We start from the raw sequence: 20559 nt of genomic DNA on the forward strand, positions 1-20559 counted from the left end.
TCTGTATCGCATCAACCCTTTCTAACAGGGCTTTGCAGTGGGGCCGAACAGAAAGGGACTGGCCTTGGTGCTGCCTCAACCACCTCTTAGCAGCAACAGCTGGAAAAAAATATCTTGGCTTTGCTGTTGGGTAGTACACTGCTTCATAGGGTCAGGTCACCGTATTCAGTGAATTACTGTATTTACTGCTCACCTTAACAATGTTGTATTCAGTTGCTTTATGTTTTTGTTTGTTTATTTGTTTTTAACAACAGTCATCTTGTTTAAAGAAACACTGCAGACAGTTACTTGATAGAAATGCCATTTGCATTGGTTTGAATTCCAGCTTTTCCAGAGAACTTAGTCATAATATCAGGTTTATGCTTCTTAGTTGTAACATAAAATGAAAGACTCAGATGTCTGCCTCCACTGTGCCAGCTCCATTCAGAGCTCCGATTACACTTGTTTATTAATATAAGTAATGTAAGCGCTCAGATGATAAAGCCTTCATGAGGAAGTCTGTCAAACACATTTCTTGTGGGTGAATTAGAGAAGATATCTGAGTCCTGGGTGCTTGTTCTCTGAAGACATTTTTTAAATTCAAGTTCCTTCCCTAAGTGCACCCTTCTGCACAGTAATTCCCACAGACATGACACTTACAAGGTATTGCCATTTGTAAGAGGCGAGCATTTACTTAAAGCACTAGAAATGGATATGCCAGTGTGTTTTGCAGTATCCCAAGTGATGTGTCATCTCTGCTCCTTGTCTGGTGCACCGCTAGCCTCTCCCCTTACAAATCTTACAAGATTTGCCTTACAATTACTCCTCCCTCAGCTTCACAGTTTCCTCATTAGATGCAAATACAGTATCAGGCCACATGTTAACAGGCTCTGTACCTATCAAAGCATCTCGATTTCCAGAAGTATATTGTTTTTCACTCAGACTCACACGTTCCCTGTGGCCAACACCTAGGACAGGTTCCTAGTGGCCAACACCTTCTTGGTCTTCATGTCCATGCTGTCACCGCAATTCAGACTTTACCACCTCTGTGTGCTTGCATACTGGTTTTATTTTTAGCCAGGTTTTCATGGATAGCTCAAGAGAGCCATATTTCTGCATGGACCTTACAGCCCATACATGAGTTTGCAAGCCTCCCTCTCTCACACCTGGAGCCACCCCCCCCAGTTTGCTTGCCTACAGTTAGCCAGTGTTCAAAGCACAAACTGGTCACAGGGCAGTTCCCAACTGATAAGTGACAGGACAGTTAAGTCACCACCCATGATTTGGAATATGAGGTAGGGGTGATAGCCTCTGATATCACCAATCCTTGGAGCATACCCAACGAGCTGTCGTGTTCCAGCCTGCGGAGCTGCCCTGGAGTCACCAGCTTAACCTGCTGGCACCACTGGGAATGACAGTCTCTCTATGAGGCTCAGGCTGGTGTCTGCACTGATCACTGGCACACAGTCCATAAAACGATTTCCACCATCAACATTTGACTTCCAATTTAGTATCGCCTATGTAGATAATAGAAAGACATCACAAAAGAAATGTAGTAGAAAGTGCAAAAATGCAAAATTATTCTGAAACCATTTATTTGGCTTGCAGGTGGTGTTTGGCGAGTGGGCATTGGATCACTCCTCAACAAAATGGTATGTGGTATGTGTTTTAAGAAAGGATTGGTTCCTCAGCTGGCTAGTGCTTGATAATAAGCTCACTTCCATAATTTCTTTCTTGACCAGACACTGCAGTTTAAACAATGTTTTGTGGTAACTAGGAGTAACCTTTACAGAACAAAACAAACAGTTGAAAGAAGAATGGAGTAACTTTTTTGCTGTCCTGTTTCTAAGTTGTGTTCTCATTGTGATTTTTGAGATGTTTCCTCCTCTACCAGGAAGCACATCTGTACATGGTACTGGCATAAACACTTCTGGGTCACAATGAATCAGATGAGCAGAGCTGAGTAATTTGTATAACAGCAGAGTAAACAGGTAAGATGTTGTGGGTGGAAACTTGCGGATGGCTACAAATATTAATCTTAAATAAATTGCAAATAAATAAAAGGGTGGAATCAATGCAGTGTTTCTATATGCATAAACAACCACCTACTTTAAAACAGTATGCATTAGTTCATGTCTATAGGTTCTCTTCATTTGCTCTGGCTATGAAAGATTTGGTGTGCTACTGAAGAATTTTCTTAATTTTTGCTGACTGTTTAGATGAAAAGTTCACTCTACACACTTCATTCTGGAACCCACATATGAGCAGTTCATCCCCGGAAAACCTGACTGGACAAGGTCCCAGTTAACCCAACTGAACTTTGAAGTTAGCTTGTTTTGGGAGGAAGGTTGGACTAGATGATCTCCAGCAGCCCTTTGCAATCCATTTTTTCCCTGTGATTTTGCAATTATAACAGAATGCTGCCTGGCCATCAGATCAAGGGTTTAGTTTTCTGCCACAATTGGCTGAACACTGGATATGTCTGTCTTTGCAGAGTTCCTCTGGGAGGTTGCCCTTGTTTTCTGGCAGGCACTGCCTCTCTTATAATGGCAGTTCTCAACCCAGGCATGCCTGAATGGAGGGGAGATGGACTGCAGAGCATGGCTCTGGGCTGCACTCCTTTGCCGGCACACGCACAGCAAAGACTTCAACTCAGATCTGAAGCTCTCATTCAGCCAACAGTAAATGAAGGGATTGTAACAAGTGCTGCTCATGGCAAACCAGTGAAAAGCAAAGTACAGAGCATTGCTGCTGTGGATAGCCCTACAGGAGATCAACACCACATAGCAGTTCAGGGGGAACCAGCACACTGCAAACACAATCACCACCACCATCAGCATTTTCAGCGTCATCTTCTTTTTCCGCTGATGTGCATAGTATTGCTCCATCGTGATGTCCCCAATGGCATTCCTCAGCCAGAGCTTCTTAGCTACCATGGTGTATGTGATGGAGATCACAAGCAAGGGCAGGACATACAAGAGAACAAAAGTAGTCAAGTCCAAATACTTCCAGAAAAGGTCAGCAGGAGGAGGGAAGCTGGGTAGGCAGACCATTCGTATTGTTCTGTTCCTGAAGATCAAAGACATAAAAAACCATTAATCCCTCTGCCAGATGCATGCAACACCTGGAGGACAAGCATCTTAAGTGTTCTTGTAGGTTTCAGTAAAGGCACAGAGAGCAGAACTCATTCAGTAACACAGGCAAGGGCCTCTTTCAATTGAGAACTTCACATTAAGTCCGACCTTTGGCTCCAGTGAAGGTATTTTAAACACATCCCCAGAAAATAAATAATCATCCGTATTAACAATTGTTCATGTCTCTTCTGTGCCTGCTTCAAATGACAGCACTGAATCTCCGAGGCGAAATCAACTAACAACAAGCCTGAAAGCAATCTCATTGATTTTCATTATCCTTTTGAGAGAAACTCACTGCCTAGTGAAATATAAGGAAGATTTCTCTGCTTCACCGTACTTTCTATTTTAATAACACATATGGAGAAATGCATGCATTAGAATCTGTGGGACTTTCACTGAGCTATGTCATATAAAAAAGCACTGTGTAAAAGTCTTACCCAATATAAAATCTTGTCAAGGTCTGATAAATGGCATGAGGCAATGAGAAGCAGCTGGCCAAAACCCATATGATAATGATGCAAATCCCTCCTTTCACCATGGACATGCGTGGCTTGAGAGGGTGCATGATAACCTGAAGAGAACAACCAATCCAGAGGATTTAAAATGTCCTCAACTGATAAAAATGAGCTGCAAATTTTAGAAAAAAAAAAAGTGCACCTTTGCTTTATCCATGTCCAAGAGTAAGCATTTGACACTGCACTCTGAGTAAAAAGCAAACAGTGTGTGGGCTTTCCAACACAGCAAGGCGTACTCAGCATAAAGGGTGGTAGAAGTTGTAAGCCAAGAGCCTCTTCTGGCTTTCACTACAGAGGGCACAAAATGTCTCTTGATTACTATAGAAGATTACTATAGAAGAGGTCTCAAATACAGATGGCAGACCTGGTATTCACAACTTTTGGCAGTTGATGGACTTGCAAAAATCTGACATGGTGCCTAAGAACCTTACAGTTAAATGTAATCTTTGACCAACATAGCACTAATCAACTTCAAAGCTGGTTTCTTTTCTGTTCACAGTTTGTCCTGTGCAGTACTGGCTACATTGTGGTGTATTGCATGTGTGCTTGCTGCTGAGGAGGGCTACTTTGTCTGGTGATGTCTTGGTCACTCTTTCAGCCTCACATTGCAGTTTGAGATGCTGCAGCAGCTCTGCATCCCTCCAGTCTTAAAAGCTGGGCAGGAGAGTGTGATCTTAAGGGACTTCTGAAAGTATAAGGGCTGGAAAATGTAAAGAGCTATGTGAGCATTAAATGCTGCTGCTGGCCTGGTGCCCTGAGCAGAAAAACACGTTCAGTGTCACCATCAACTTGAATTCAGAGATCATGAAAGTTATATGTCCATTGAGCTACATAGCCCACAGATGATTAGGTTACACAATAAAACAATAATTAAAAATAGACCTATCATGTCATCTACATGATTTCTTGGCTGATGAATTTTTTGACATTTTTTTCTGCATCTTTTCTTGTCTCATTATAAATATTGATTTAATTGAGCTTCTATAACTCCCCTGGATCATCTGTCTGCTCTGATACCTCCCAGAACTAGCAATATTTTTAGAGTCAAGTGTTGCTTTCTCTTTGCTCAGTGACATCTCCTTACTTCTATTTATAGCTCCTTGGGCCATGCCAACTAATTCCAGTTCTGAGGAGCTTACTCCACTGGGTTTAACAGCAATTATTGTTTGCTCGTAGTTAAACCAGCATTTCTTAATGCATAGCCATGCTTTGCCATCAACCCAGAATCTGCCAATTAAAATGCCTCCTTATTGGAATACTTTGCTTTCAGGAGTTGCAATGTTATTTGTAGAAGGGACAGACTAACAAACTTTTTGTGGTATAAAAGACAAGAGCGGATGTCACTTATCATGTGCTTTTCAGTAACAACCATTACTGCAGGCTCCAGCACTGCAAGGAAAATACACAGTAAGCCCAAAGAGTGTACCTTGCAGAACCTGCTCTCCCAGTGCACAGCATCTGTCAGCCTTAGCAAAAATGACAATTTTATTATCCTTCAAGGAAAACCCTGTTTGCACTCATTGGTTGGCCTATGCAGTTTTTATGGTTGGTATTTGCCAAGAAGTATCTTTTTGCTGGGGAGGGGGACAGCGCAGAGAATTTCTCATCTTAAGCTGAATGTACTAACACAGTTCTCTCCACTGTCAATCCCAGGCATCCCAAAATAATGAGGCAAGCCTAAAAGTTGTAAGAGTCTTCATATATAAATGCTGAGATAATGTTTGGGCTTGCTGATGTTTGAATATATTCATGCCACACTTTAGGACACAGAGTCACTGAGGCAGGAAGGGACCTTTGGAGACCACCTTGTCTAACCCCTGCAGAAGGCAGGGCCACCTGGAGCATGCTGCGCCAGACTATTTCTGGATGGGTTTTGGATGAAGGCTCCACAACCTGTCTGGGCAGTGTTTGATCACCATCACTGTACAAAAGCAGTTTTTACATCCACCAACATAAAAGCTAGAATCGCTCCCCTTCATTCCTTAATTCCCAAGACAGCAGAGGTTTCCAGGCCCTGGGACTTGAATGGGAAAAAAGCTATATGTTTGGTTCACTATTTTCTAGCAAATACAGGTGTGATGTATACTGCATACCTGATGCCGATCCAGAGCAATGGCAGCAAGGGTCAATACAGACACGTGAACGGAACAGTACTGAACAAATCGGCTTACATGACACATCAGCTTTCCAAAAACCCAGGTACTGCTTACAAACCGCACCTGAAGAACAGAGGAAAAAAAGATTAAAATTGTGCATTACCTGAAGTGTCACCAATAGGCTTCCTGGGAATATTTTAAGGAAGAAATATTGTGATACAGTTTCCTTATCATTTGTAGATGTATTATTATACTCAGATTTTTGGGGAAATAATGACTGTGCAAGAGGCTCCGAAAAAGAGGTGAGATTTATTATATTGAACAAACAAATCCACTTGAGTACTGCTCTGTGTATGTGTGTTTGTGTGCGCATGTGTACATGTAACGTGGCTATTCTGGAAAACACAAAGAAATCTTCTATTGATTTCTCGATGAGTGTCTGCACGTAAAAACATTAGCTTGTCTCCTTAAAGACAGCTGCATTTTTGTCATTGTTAAAATGTTCACGTTTGTGAATGCCAAAAGTTGCATGGGTTCAAAACTCAGTGAGATAGATTCATGAAAGAAAAACTCTTTGAGGGCACAGAAATAGAGAGCTAACACCCTTGAGCCAGGAGCATCCCCATGTACCTGCCCTGTGCTCTTACAAGTTATGTACTCAACATACAGGATACCCTCTCAGCAGCAGCATACAGAGTGGGACAGCAATGTCTTGCTCTCATGCTGATCTCTGAGCTTGGCTCTCCTCACATCGCATTGTTTGTGATACACCAACAGCAATATCAGAGGTGTCAGCTAGCTTAGACAAACAGATACGAAAATTTTCCCCTCCAGATGAAAAAGCAACTAACACTTTACAAGCTGGGTTGCCTTCCTTGATCTGACCTCTGGTGTACAGTTTATCTCCACCAGGCATGAAATCCCACTGCCCTTGGGGAGACTGTAGTCAGAGAGAGTTTAAAGCCTGCCCTGAGACCAGAGTGGAAAGGGCACGGTGGCATATCTTAGAAAAACCCCAGAAAGGTGTTGCTTCTTGCAGCTTTCCTACAGAGGCAATTATCCCAAATAACTTGTGGTTTTACTCCCTGCACACACAGTTATTCCTTACTGTGCAATGTTTAATATAACTCATTTTGGAAGCAGATGAAGCTAATTTGAAACAAGGCACATTTACTACAGAACATATGTCCACACAGAAAATTAGTCAAGACTAGCTAATGTTTTCAATTAGTCTGCCATTTTAATCCTAATTAAATTCCCATAGAGACAATTCTAGTAGTAATGAGCCTGTCAATGAAACTGTAGCATTTTGTCTTTCTTTGAAGTTGATGTAAAGCTCTAATCTAAGAGGGATTACAATAATTTAATTATTTGTTCCTAATAATTAACTATTGTGCAAACACTCAAGAGGGCACTATCCTTTTCCCTAAAGATGAACAGATGCAAATCCAACCAGAGTAAGGCAGTGAAACCCCACCAAAGGAATAGGGTCAGCGTAGGGAAAGGTAAATTCAAACTGACAATGCAGCAAATGCTTCTGGAAGGCAGAAGAGCACCATGGACAGCTATGGGCAAGGACAAAAGCAGGAGCATTTGGGATGCTTTTGAACCAGAGGATTTTGCAAAATTCAGCCATACAGACAGTCCTACTTACACATTGTTTATAGACTGTGGCAGTCGGGCAAGAAGTGCAACAGTTTATTCTTCCCACTTCACTCTTTATTTTTCTTTCTATAGTTAGAATTATTTAATAACTAAAAGTAAACAAAGGACAGCCAGCTCCTAGAAGCACAGTTACAGCACCCCAGCCACACCAAGCTGGCATGGCTCAGCGAGGACCTCACGTTTTCTCCTGCAATCATCTTCACAAGGAGTGACCCTGCTTGCATCGTTTCCACAGTAAATTGACAGCTAATTGTGCTTTCTAGAGTCAAACGTGTCCTCACTTCGTTCCCCATCAAAAGACCAGCAGAACAGACCTGTCTTGACACTGTCCTGAAAGGGAGGAAGAAAGTAAGAGAGGAGGGATGCCCCCCAGCAGGTTTTGGGAGGTGGGAGCATGAACGCCCCGGTCCGTGTCTGTGTGTGAGGGGCTGTGGGGGATAGAGGGAGCACAGCTGCAGCTTGTGCAGGATACAAAAGGAGCAGGGAAAGAGCTGAAAAGAAAGTCTGAGTATGAGCCTGGTACTAACTGAGGCAGTACACATGCACATGGCCCTGACAGGCAAACACAGGCACCAGCAAACCCCGTGGGGGCTAGATGCACGCCCCCGAATTTGGATGTGCGCACCCGTCCCTGCCTCACAGCCAACCTGCAAGCAGCGGTGAGCCAGAGCTCAGCGTGGGGTGTGTGTGTGGGGACAACTCCCTGCCTGCCCCACGTCCTCCGGCCGCCCCGCAGAGCCCTGCGCCCGGCCCCTGGGGAGCTTACCAGCGTGAAGGGCGTGTTGAGGGTGGTGATCATCACGTCGGCAACGGCCAGGTTGACAATGAAGAGGCTGGTGGCTGAGTGCATCCTTTTGTTCTTGATAACCACGTGGCACACCAGCGTATTTCCAAAGAGGGAGATGCAGATGATCACTGAGTAGGCTACTATCAGCAGCGCCTTCACCGTCCGGCTCTGGGACTCGCCCTCATACCTGGTCCCACTGCCAAAGTCCCCCAGGTCCTCCAGGTCCAGATCGCTGTGAAAGAAGGATTGGTTTGGGAAGCCGTACAGTGTGGAGAAGAAGCTGGTGGTGTGATTCTCTGCTCTCCAGAAGGGCTTGGAGATATACTGCAAAGGGAACCACATGTGTCTACTCATGGCTTGGGAAGCAAAGCTCCAGTGCTGCCGGTGTCCCTGGCACCCTGGAGAAACTGGGGTAGGCTGCACGTTTCTCTGCCCTCCCTCCTTCCAGGGAGCTCAGGTGCTAAAGTCAGCGGTTGCAGGGGGGAACACACATCCTTGCATTTTAAAAATATGCCCCATAGTTGCAAACTACATAGAAGAGCTGATAAATGGGTCCTTCTTCCCGTGCTGATAACGTCAGCTTAACTCCAGGGACTCTCCAGCTGCTGTTCTTCTTTTCCAGTCCCATATGTCCTGATACAGGAGCTGGTTCAGATGCTGAAATATCAGAGATCCCCAAACACTTTCTCTCTGCACCTAGGAAGAAATCCTAGTGAATATTTCCCTCTGGACACTGTTCTGCTCCTCTCCCACAACTTCTCCTTGGAAAACTGCTATATTGCTTTTCCACATAATCCTTCACCAATCAGGTCTTTTTCCCAGCAGTTTTCAAAGCTTGTAAGAGCTAAAAAAGCAAGGGAAGCCTTTTCCATTTATTTCCATCCTCAAAGTATCTCTGAGCTATTCACTGGAAGCAGCTTTGCTCAGAGACTGAGTGGTCCCGGCTTTCCCTGTGATATATGCAGCCTGCCAGATGACACACTGCATATGAAATAGCCAATAGTGTATCTCTTCCTAGCTTATCCTGAGATGGATTGCAGCCCCACAGCTAGATGATGGGAGAGTGTGACATTTGCAGATACTAGCAGAGCAGCAAAATACAGAGTGGATGTGCCCTTATCTTCCCTGTCTCCCCCTCCTCCCTTCTGTGTACCCAGCACAATAGCTTTGTGGGGTGAAGCGTCTTTACTAAAGTGCAGCACCTTTCTCAGCCTTCTAGAGTTTCTGCCTCCAGAGAGCATCTGAAGATTTCTGTCTTCAGATTTCTCCTCGATTTGTGCCTGGCATTGTCCCCTTCTTGGTCCCCTATGGTGCAGAGCACAGTGTAAAAAGTGAAATGCAACGTGAAAATGAGTACAGAAGTTTCAGGGTGCTGCTGGTGTCCATGGAGACACCTACCACAGCTCAGCCTGCTGCTGTGCATTAAGGCAGAGCAGGGGGAGAGCAGGAGCAAAAGGGTCGGAAGTAGCACAGGCAGAAATCCCTTCTTTTCTCCTTCCCTTCCTCTCCAGGCAAAGTCATTTGCAGAGTCTTTTGCTGTAAGTGCTTCTGCCATGTGTCCTGCCACTGGGACTGAGCTTGGCATGCAGCTGGTTCAGGGCACAAACCTGCAGGCAGGCTGCTGCATCTTTTTCCTCTTAATTTCTGCTGCGTAAGGTCACTAACCCACACAGGCAGGATTTGATTTGGAGGATGATAAATCAAGAATATTTCCTTTAGAAACAGAAAGGTGTAGAGATGTGCATGCATGAGATCAGAAGCTGAGCTCCTGTTAACAAAGATGAAACAGCCACCGCTTCCCTGCACGCGTCCTCGTGAGATGCAATCTGTCAGAAATTGCTGCTTGTGGCTTGGCGGCGAGCACACACCTGCCGGCACCAGCTCTCATTGCTCTGCTGCCCCCAGCAGCTCCCCCGGCGATGGGGACAGGTCAGCAGCCGCCAGGGTGATGCCAGTCCTCATGCCTGCATCTCTTACATTCCACTGGGAAATTTTCAGGTGTTCAGACTCAAATAGCTGGCATTGGCTGTTGGCAGTGAAACTTCATTCCTCCTGTCCTCTTAGAAACCTGTTGCTAGCATTACTCTAATCTCATTACCATAAAATCAGAATGACCTGACGGGAAGGTCGTTTTCCCTACATCTGGTGATTCATCTCTAAATCTGGTGGTTTGTCCAGGACACTGAATGTCACTGTTACACACGCTGTAAATTTCTTGAAGGCTGAGACAACTTTTCTTTATATATATGTATGTGTTTTTGTGCACCCACAGGAGTCTCCACTGTGACACAGCATAGGCTGGGGACCTGCACTGGGAATAGACATAGAGTTTCACCCTCAAGTGCCTTCAGCATGTGACTGTGATGTGCCCATTTCCCGTCATTCCCTTTTATTTTCTTGTAATGCACTAGAACAACTTACCATAAGGTCATTTAGGTACACATTTGAAAACAGACCATTTGAAATGACCCAGTGTGCCAAAGGCAAGCCTTTCTAATACTAAAGTATTCTTTGCAGAACTGATTTATTCTGTCAAAGATTCGAACACTTAAGCAATCACATGCTGTTTTGCTGCAGTTATTATCCACTTACAAATGTTCTGAGCTGCATCTTAGTGGACCTAGGTCTATATCATGCATCATTAACTTAGCATTTGTGCTCCTCTGAGTTAAGCGCAGAAGGCAAGGGAGAAATGTACTTTTTCAAACATATTCTCTCTGTACCTCTGCTACTTTTGAATTGCTCAACATCCACCTTTATTTCTATAGAAAACTTTTGGCTTTCTCATTTTGGCACTACTTGAGTCAAAATATTTTAAAACTTTTTATTTTCATGAAGTTATATAGCATTTTCATTTTTAGTTATTTCTGGTGTCTGAAAGAAATATCAAATCATTGGAATTTCAATTGAGATGAAGATCCATTTTCTGATTAGATCTAATGTAGGACAAGTGATGATGATGGCCAAAGAAATCAGAGCTATGCTATAAAAATTCAGATCCTTATTTGGTCACTAGTCTAGCAAATCTAAAAAACAAAGAATCAAAACATCAAACCACTTAAAAAAAAAAAAAGTTCATTTTGTTATCTGAGAGCTAAAATAAGGAAAGGTCTTAACTTCCCAGTTAAAATTTTCCAATGCTCTGCACCAGGTGCTAGTCATAAGACTCATGCTGTTAGCATAAGTAATCTGGTTCAATTCCTATTGGTAACTTTGGAAATCTACCTGGGAATGGAAAAGTGTGTTTTTTAAAAACAAGTGTTTCACGTCTGACCAGCGCAGCTGAACTGCCTGTTAGAAGAGTAGCTGTGTTTGGATCTGTAAACTCTTCAGGATTTCATCCCACTTGGGAATATTAAATCACCAGATAAGGAAAATTTCCACAAGTCATTGGTACTGCTTATTTTTAAATGGTCTTTTGCTTGCTTTTCACCTTTCTCACTCAGTCCAGTCTCTTCTGACAGCACGATCTTTTGGGCAAAATTACCTTTGCTCAAAGAGGACGAGATCAGCTGTCATGAGTGAGTCCCTGCACCTCTTGGTTTTGTGATATCTTCTTCCAGCCAGGAAAGGTCATGAGAGCTGTTAGAAAAAAAAGCTGCTGCTCTGAGGCTGCTCAAACTTTTGAGACATTTCTCCCTCTTCTTCATGACGTGCAATGGAAAGCAACAGAGAAACCTAGGGAGAAACCCCGGGGGAGAGCAGGCAGGGTCCTCAGGGCACTGTGATGCAGCAAGAAAGGAGTCCAAGACCTGTGCCTGGGGTGTGAGACAAAACAATGGCAAAAGCTAAAACAAGGACTTCTGGTTTGAAAACCAAATGTCTCTGCTTTGCTATTCAGATCTGAAAGCAGCTGGGGTAGATGCAATGTTTCATTCCTTGAACCTGGACATGAGAGAAAAATACTCAACAGTTAAAATTCTCAAATCTAAATGAGAAAAAAAAAAACCATTCAATATGTCTGTTGCATCAGAAAGCTTTCTGAAAGATTGCTGTTCTCTAGAGAAGCTAACAGTTTGTATTTTTCTATTTTAAATATACAGCTTGAGTAAGGAACAGAAACAATGAGAGCTATGTATCAGTCCCTTGATTTTTTTCCTTCGATCAAAAAGTGTGTCATGAGTAAAAGTTTGCATAGTCCTTGAAAACCATGGTATGGTGATATGGGATTTTTTTAATTATTATTATTATTTTAATTTTTATATTTGCTTTAATGTGCTAAGGACACTGTATTCCTCTTCATTTGCAATGACTAGTACTGCTTTTGTGAGTCAGAAATGTCAGATGAACAGACACAGAAATCTTTCAGGACATTACATGGACTTGATGATAAACCCACCATGTTTGGTCATAGCGACTACCCCAGGAGTGAATTAAAGAATGCAGCTCTGGAATTCAGGCAGACCCTGACAACTCAACATCTTAAATGTATTAACTTAGGAGTTGCCTACTGTGCAGAACAGCTTCATGTGAAGCCCTCAGTGGACTGCAAGCCTTGGCAGCGCAGAGCCGCCGCGCAGCAGCTGCCGCTACTGGTCCCGCTGTGCCCCGCTGCTGGCAGCCCTGCTGCAGCAGTTCCTGCGCGAGGTGCTCAGCACCCTCCAGCAGCACCACGCTGTGCTGGGCAGCAGGGCTCTCCGAGTGCCCTGACCTGTGCCTTGCCACTGGGCACGCAGCCAGGTGTGCCTGGTGGTGAGGGAAAGACTTGCTCAGCCCACGGCACTTGACAACACCAGCCTTGGTCTGCGTATCCCTTCATCCCCGCTGACATTATTCATCACAGTCTTGCATTCCCCTCTTGGTAAGCAAGATCCATTGCAGATACAATCTGGCTTTTACATAATTTTTTTACATATTTTTTTAGTTTACTGAGAGCAGACTTGTAGGCAAAATCATAAAATTTGCCACTCTGAAATAATAACAGCTGCTAACATTTAAATTAGAAACACTCCCTGACAACTAATTCCTTCTATATCTGCTTCACAGCAATAAAGTTGATGGAGGTGTTTGGTGCTGATAGGGTTTATTTAGGGAGTCTAGTAACTCTGCAGTCTGATCTCTCCACTGTGAACACTTGAACAATTCAGTGCAGCCCCAAAACGAGCCCCTTCTGTTACTTGCAGCACCCTGTATCCCCTGTCAAAGTGATTCAGTTCAGACCCAGACAGACCCCTGCAGGTGTGACCAGAAACAAGGCACGTCTGGACGCCTACCTGGGCAGCCTGCTCTAAGGAACCTGCTTTGGCAGGGGGGTTGGACCCGATGATCTTTCGAGGTCCCTTTCAACCCCATCAATTCTGTGATTCTGTGAAACAATTACACATCCCACCCAAAGTCTACTGATTCGTCTCAGCATTCAATTAACACCACCTCTGATGATGTGGACACTAAAATAAAGCTCTTCAATTGTTTAGCATCAGCCAAGGAGGCTGCTGGCAGTACCTTTGGCTTTTGGGACTATGCTCAGACAGTCCGGAGCTGGGGGCCTGGAGAAGATGATCTCTGCTCCAGGCTCCTGACCCATGCGTCCCTGTCCTCTCCAGGCAGAGGAACATCACTGCAGAGAGGGGTAGCCTAATGAGGAGATGTCAGAAATCCTGGTGGAGAGGGATTCTGCAGAAAGGAGAGGGCACTAACCACAGAGGCAATGAAGAACATTTAGCTTCAATGGCTGCTGTTGCCTGTGGTAACATGCCATTACCTAGTGCCAATGTCACATCCAGCATTGTCACCGACCCGCTAAGTATCACGGAAGTGTCACAGTGTGAGTGAATTGGCTCTCATGCACTCCGCTTTCCATGCACTCCACAGACAATGCCTTACATCACTTCTGCTTTGTTTCAGGTTCTTTCAGCCCCAAATTTTAATGAAATCAAGCTACACTTCTGTCCTCCCTCTTCTCTTTTCTTGCTCATGCGCTTAGGGTAACTCTGCTGACTTCAGTGTGACCCTGGCACAACCCAAGAACTTTATATGAAGGGACAGTCTGTGAATATTGGCCTATGACTGAAAGCCTGGATGCTTGCAAAACTGAGGAGAATTATTTAAGACAATTGAGTCCTTTGGGCTTTCACTTCTGAGGGAGATAGCAGGAAATAAAGCTCTGTATCTCTCTCCAAAAGACCCTCCAAGGCAGGGACTTACTGCAGAGCATTACCATCCAGGAGCTCATGCCAAGTCACTGCACGTCCACTGCAAATCTTTCTTCCCAACTATTAGGTTCAATGAGGAGATGAATGAATTTCTTTCCACTGCCTTTAAATGTACGTGGAATTCCTCGATCCTTTATTGCCAGACTTGTCAGTGATTTTAGTAGGGGAAGAGTCCATTATTAAGAGAACACATAAGAACTGAGCTCTGAAGGAGAAGCAAAACCTTATTCCAACCAATTACCTTGAATTGAAACAGAGTTCTGCTTCTGAGAACAATGAACAAAGCTGAGCTGGGCACTAGTCCTCTCACACCTGGCTGCTCAGGCTAGAGAAAATGAAGTGTTGCTTTCATATTCATTTCCATCTCTTCTCCCACCAGTTTTTGCCTCCACATAGATGGAATTACAACGCATGATGCTCCCAATGCTGGAAATTGTGCCCAAAGGCCAATTTCAGCTTAAAAATTCCGAATGCTACTTAGATCACTCTTTGATCCAAAGCCGAGCCCTGGTGCAGGCCGACCAGCTCTGCTGGGAGCACAGAGGCTGGCCCAGGCGGGCACACTTTGCTTTGCACTTGGGGACCGGGGGCCGGCAGCTCCTGCTCAGCCCAGGCTGCCGCGGTGCTGCACAGCAGCACCCACACCCCTCCTGCAGGGGAGATGCCTGCCAGGCATGGCTTCAGGCAACAAGCCCACAAGCTCTTACACCTGCAGAGAAGACAGCAATTTATACCTGCTTACTCCTTTGAAAAAGTGGCATCAGCAAACAAAGAGAGAAGTGAATCACATAATGAGAAAGTGCTCAGCTGCAAAGGGAGTGGGCGGAGTACAGCTTGTTTATTTAACCATTCCAAAGCAAATGTCACTAATTAATTTCAGGTCCTCCTTGTAGAGCTATTCTTTCTTTCAGTGGAATGAATTACTTGGAGGTGAACAGACACCATATGCTTTCAATGTCTTTTAAATTCCTCTCTGTGAGGAAAAACGTGAAAGAAAGGTGCTGGGTGCAGACTGACCATCTGCCAAGGTACCTAATAAAATCTTCCTGAAGTAGCATTTGAGTTTTTATTTTCAGCTTTCCTGGGAAGTAGTGAAATCTTTATCCCATATTGTGGGAAGAATAAGAAGGGATGATCAGATGACCTATGTGGGATTAGCCAGGATGCTTACACTTGAGTAAGGAGCCAAAAATACTTTTTTCTGATATGCTGGATCAGCTTTTCCCTAGAGAAGACTGACATACAACCATCCTGTAAAAATATCCATGGTGAACTGATGCTTGGTGTTGTACTACATGCCCTTGCAATCCAAATGCTGCATTACCTCCATAGCATGGACTGGATTTTGCAAAGGTAACTAAAAGGAATCCAGCACATTTATCCTGCATACTATGAAACATCTAAAATATTCAGCTCTAATACCTGGAACTAATGCAAATCTTTATAATATTTTGTGCTAAAGCCCTTTGAGTATGTTTGCTACTTTCTCTTTGTAACACCACTTTAATTCAGCACTACCCTTTGCTATTGATCAGGAAGTGAAACACCAGGTGTGTTCAGTAAACTAGTTCCAAGTCTGGCCCAGGTATTAGAGACAGCAATTTGGAATACGTACCAATGCAAACAAACAGAACTGATGGAGCCTTATATATTGCCAAGCTTTGCCAACAGAACTCCACGCACTTGCAGCCAACACCATAGGCAAGGCAAAAGCTTCTGCAGCCTCCTCCCAGCACCTCTCTGAACCCTGTGAAGCCACTGCAGGGGAATGCAAGCTCCCAGGCATCCGTTGTCGGTCACCCACAGCAATTCAGCTGAACCATTCAGTTCTGCTTGGAGACAGGGCAGATGTGTATGCTGCTTCAGCAAGCACTTGAAGAGCTTGGTCCCATTGTTCTTCAGCACCTGTTGGTAATGGCCATGAGGGACCCTCCTCATCCTGCCCAGACAGGGATCTTGTCCCTCTCCAGGTGGGTGCGTGAATTCCCACCACAGTATCTGAAGTTCATGGGGAGCCTCCAGCAGCACATGGCAGAAAGGAGGCAGGCAGGGGCAGGGACCGTCCCTTCCAAGCAGCCTGTGCAGCCATAGCACCAGCCAGGCAGAAACCATGCCAGCCTCTCGCTGATCCCTGTGCGCACGGAAGTGCCAGCACTGCAATGGGCCTTGACTGACTTCCCCACAGACAGCATGTGGGGATTAACCCGGGGTGCCATTTTAAGGCACAGCAAATACTCTTACCAATGGAGCCCTTTCGATACTGAGCCTGCGGCCGGTTCTGGGGAGCAGAGCGGGGCAGGAGGGCACTGCCCGGGGCTGTGCTGCAGGGCTCTGGCACAGCGAGGGCGGCTCTGCCTTTCTGAGGCTGCAGCAGAAAACACCGGCTCCAGGCGATGCCTCAGGGGAGGGCATCTTTTCCAAAACAGTCAAGTCTAAAAAAAAAGTTAGGGCTTTAAAGTGATGAAGTGTCAGATACACAGTCCAAAACAGTCTGTCAGACAGGAAACTATGAGGGACCTAGGGAAGAATACTTGGTACTACGCCTGAGAGAAGTAACAAACAGATGTGAACAAGGGCATCCTTCTTCTCTAAATGCTGTGGGCTCATGGAGAAACAGTCTGAATTCTCATTCACATTTTGTGTACTGCCACAGAGTGTTTTTCTTGCTCATCTCTAGGGTCATATCCAGCTATGATGTGCAGAGAAACATGGTCACTGACCCTGAGGACCAGGGACAAGACAGAGACAAGTCTATGTCCAACTAAATCTGCTGTCCACTACAAACCTGAAACTGCACTAGATTAAAAAGAGCTTTGAAGTTTCTGAAATAAAAATCTTAATTGATTTTATTAAAAGCTAAAAAATATTCAAACATGAACTGAGAGTCCTGTTCCTTTAATAAGAAGATAGAAAAGTAGAAGATAAAAATTGAAAGGAAAAGAGAAATAAGAAGCTTCGAAACACTTCTGAGGAAACCCTGGAGGCAAGGATGACATGAGCCACGAAATACACAGCTGCAAAACCCATTCTGGAACATCACATTTCTTTTTCAAAAGGTGACTAGAGAATAGGTGCAGGTTTTATGTTCTGAAAATGTTGATTTTAAACTGAGAAGCTGAATGATGGACACAAATGTAATCAAAAGCAACCTGAAAATTTAACTATGGACAAGAAAAATTACCCCGTAATAATGATAAAAATCTTGTTTTCCTTCAGAGTTAAGTATTTTTCTACAAAAAAAAAATATATATATGTTTTTCGACTTCAGTCTCTCAAAGCAGACTACAGTTACTGAGTTTATGTGCTGCTAACCCACAAGAGTCTTTTTACAGAGCTAAGAGCTGGAAGAATCAATGACTTAGGAGGAAACAGCCCTGTGCAGGGAGTACATCTTTCAGGGAGGAAAGCCACAGAAGAGGAACAGTGAGACGCAGAAAACTGCCTTGTCTTGGATACATGGACGCTAGCTCTGGGAGAAGCTCACCCTGATGCATCAATTACTTTCCTTCATCCAACTAGCACTCATCTACTTCATAGCATCCTCTTACATCTCTTCTAATCCTGACATTTCCCACTGGGATACTTTTGTCCTTATAAAATTCCCAGTCTCCCTCAATGGCTCTTACTCTTTCTTTGTTGTTTTAAACATGTCTTGAAATATCTATGTTTCTAGGGGTAGTTTTTTGAAACATCAATGACTAGTCCTGTTGGGGTTAGCTTGCATTCACATTACAAAACAAACAAACAAACAAAATCTTGCATGCAGTCTCTTCTCTCTTTTCAACTGCATTTCATTCAACTCTCCTCCAGTAATCACAAGAAATGCAAAACTGACCGATTTTTGCCACATCCCCATCTGTACTCACTAACATTCCTGCATTTCAAGAACAAAATCTACACCTACTACTTCCTTTAAACATTAGATGCTTCATTCACATTGCTGTGAATGAAGGCTTATTAAGCCTTATTAAGCCTTCCTGATGGCTTATTAAGCAAGTTGGGCTAAATTAGCCACTCATAATTTGTCACTGATTATTTTAAGGTTGATCCAGTGGGTCTGAACACAGAGGTCCATCCTTCCTGCTAAAGGCAGGAGATGCTTTAGTGCCACCCCTGCTAGGGCAGCAAAAGAGCTGGTTAAGAAGTGTCTCATTCTGTACAAGACATTTCAGAGGCAGGCCTGAATTCACAGAATGCCTTGACTTACTTTTTTTCTACCCAGGCAAGTGCAAAAATGCATCCTGTGCAACACCAAGCAGATGGAGCAATGCTCAGATCTGGAAGAGCAACCTGCGTCACCTACTGCTCCATGGACCTCCTACCTGAAGGGACAGTCATGCTCTAGCCAGTGCATCTGATGGTTGTGCTCTTGCAAGCATACTTTTCTTAGAGACCTGGGGCCCAAAGGCAAAACTGAACAGCAGGCATTCAGGCACACAGGAGGTTACTGCAGGGGAGGGCAAGGCTGGAGCCTTTCCACTCCAGAAGCATGTGTCCCTGATGGTCAAAATAGAGAAACAGCTCTGATATTTTCAGAGTACCACCAGTAATTTGATGTGGTGACTTAGTGCAGGCATGATTACAGGGTGTATATCTAAAAAAAATTACTTCATGAAAGTACCTTCAAGAAAAGAATGTGAATGGCTGGGCCTGATCCAGCTCTCACTTGTGCCAGCTGTATACTCATGAAAGCCTTCTCTCAGCTTCAAACCTTTCTGCAAGCCCACCGTGCAACTTGGGAAGTTGCCCCTTTTCCAAAAACTGCATGGATGGGTTTTCTCCTCAGCATTTGAGAGAAGTAGCTTGTGAGTGAAGGAATAACAGTTGAGAATCTGTGCTTATCTATTTCTCTCAAAATGATTTACAAGAGCGTGAGTGCCAAAAAGTCCCAGAAGCTCCTCTATACCTGGTCCAACTGAAGTAAGGCACCAGAACTTTTTCACGTTGTGTTACCTGTGAATCAGTAGGAAGACAGCTCAGCAAGAGCCGTTAGCAAGCTCTGAACTACCCATTGTCCTGGAAACTAATATAATAACAGCAAAAATGTTCAGAAAGTTAGTTAAAGTCATTCCTTTTCTTTATTGGGCCATTTTGAAAGACTAAGGATTGAGTCACTGAAAGCAAGACCTCATTTGTACAGAGATGCACATATTAGGGAAAGAAATATGAGTCAAACTGTCCTAAAGATTTAGCTGTATGATGCTGTCTGACAAGACCTCCTGTGCCTCCAAAAAAAAAACAACCCCCTTTTTTTTTTTTAAAACATGGTGTAACTCATTTCTTTAATACTGGTGAATTTCAAATGGAAATGATGCCAGTGGGGCCGCAATCATCACGTTAAGTAATTTCCTACGAAGGCTACAATTGTGTGTAGAAATTTAGGAGGCTATCAGCTTGGAAGAGATTCTTGAAGGAACTGTAGAATAAGAGAAAGAAATGAAGTTTGATATTACATTACATCTTTCCTAACACTTAGGGTTTGAAGAGAGAGACAAAATCTCTGGAAAAGCTCCTACAAAGAAGGTTTCCAACACAGATTACATCTTCCTACATTTTCTCTCTTCTGCTCTGTATTGCCATTAGTTATTTAAACTAAGGAACTTCTTTTCAGGTTGGACAGACTCAGGCATTAAACAAATACAGAATGCTTCTTCAATATTTTATATTTCCATTGCAGCACTCTTGAAACCCACAGGGGAAAAAAAATCAGCTTGGGGGAGTCAAAGATAGCCTAAATTGAAGATTTCTCTCCCCATCCACTTTATGGCTTTTTAGTTTCACTCATTACAAGTTTACCATGTAGCCTTGTGGTGACTTTGGAGTTAGTGCATAAGAGAAATAAGGAATGAAGAAGAGCTACGTGCTACTCACTTTCCAGAGAGCTGACCTTGCTGTGTTCATTGCCTCCCAGCCTCCAGCTCCCTTCAAGACAGCAAGAGAGAATTTACTTTCAAACAAACAGTGACCACGTGATTTATCTTGGGAAAGAGGGGAGAGAAGGAAAATTTTTTAAAAAATCACAAACAAGCAAACAAAAAAAACCCCTCTCCTGTAGCCTGAACATTTGAAGAACTGCTTATTAAAAAGCAAGGCTTCTTTTATAAAATCATAAGTTAATTATTCATCTCCATATAATGAGCACCTGGGACTTTGTTTAATGTCTCAGACCAAGAACAGCTGTGATTATATTGACAACAGCAAAAGTGGCTGTCCTAGGGGAAAAAAAAAAAA

The 20559-nt window shown here is 43.8% G+C and overlaps 1 protein-coding gene across 2 annotated transcripts; it reads right to left on the reverse strand.

Annotated features, from left to right (window-relative positions):
* Positions 1 to 1557: 1557 nt before the first annotated feature.
* On the reverse strand, positions 1558 to 20265 carry LOC118245594 (G-protein coupled receptor 83-like). 2 transcript variants are annotated; one of them, XM_035541932.2, is made up of 6 exons: positions 16570 to 16734; positions 11664 to 12061; positions 8156 to 8872; positions 5722 to 5847; positions 3551 to 3684; positions 1558 to 3048 (listed from the first exon to the last, which is right to left on the reverse strand). In XM_035541932.2, exons 3-6 carry the CDS (start codon positions 8528 to 8530, stop codon positions 2424 to 2426), a joined length of 1260 nt encoding a protein of 419 aa, XP_035397825.1. In that variant the 5' UTR covers positions 8531 to 8872; positions 11664 to 12061; positions 16570 to 16734; the 3' UTR covers positions 1558 to 2423. The 2 variants fall into 2 exon arrangements, with proteins under 2 accessions (XP_035397825.1, XP_050569318.1); XM_050713361.1 differs by lacking the exons at positions 11664 to 12061; positions 16570 to 16734 and adding an exon at positions 20200 to 20265.
* Positions 20266 to 20559: the final 294 nt, after the last annotated feature.

This window comes from Cygnus atratus, chromosome 13 (genome assembly GCF_013377495.2).
Source record: "Cygnus atratus isolate AKBS03 ecotype Queensland, Australia chromosome 13, CAtr_DNAZoo_HiC_assembly, whole genome shotgun sequence".
NCBI lineage: Eukaryota > Metazoa > Chordata > Aves > Anseriformes > Anatidae > Cygnus > Cygnus atratus.

Coding starts and splice junctions, on each gene's coding strand:
- LOC118245594 (XM_050713361.1), bottom strand. CDS start 8,530: ATGAGTAGACACATGTGGTTCCCTTTGCAGTATATCTCCAAGCCCTTC. Junction 5,848..8,155: donor TCAACACGCCCTTCACGCTG/GTAAGCTCCCCA, acceptor TCTGTTCTTCAG/GTGCGGTTTGTAAGCAGTAC. Junction 3,049..3,550: donor TTGACAAGATTTTATATTGG/GTAAGACTTTTA, acceptor TTTGATCTTCAG/GAACAGAACAATACGAATGG.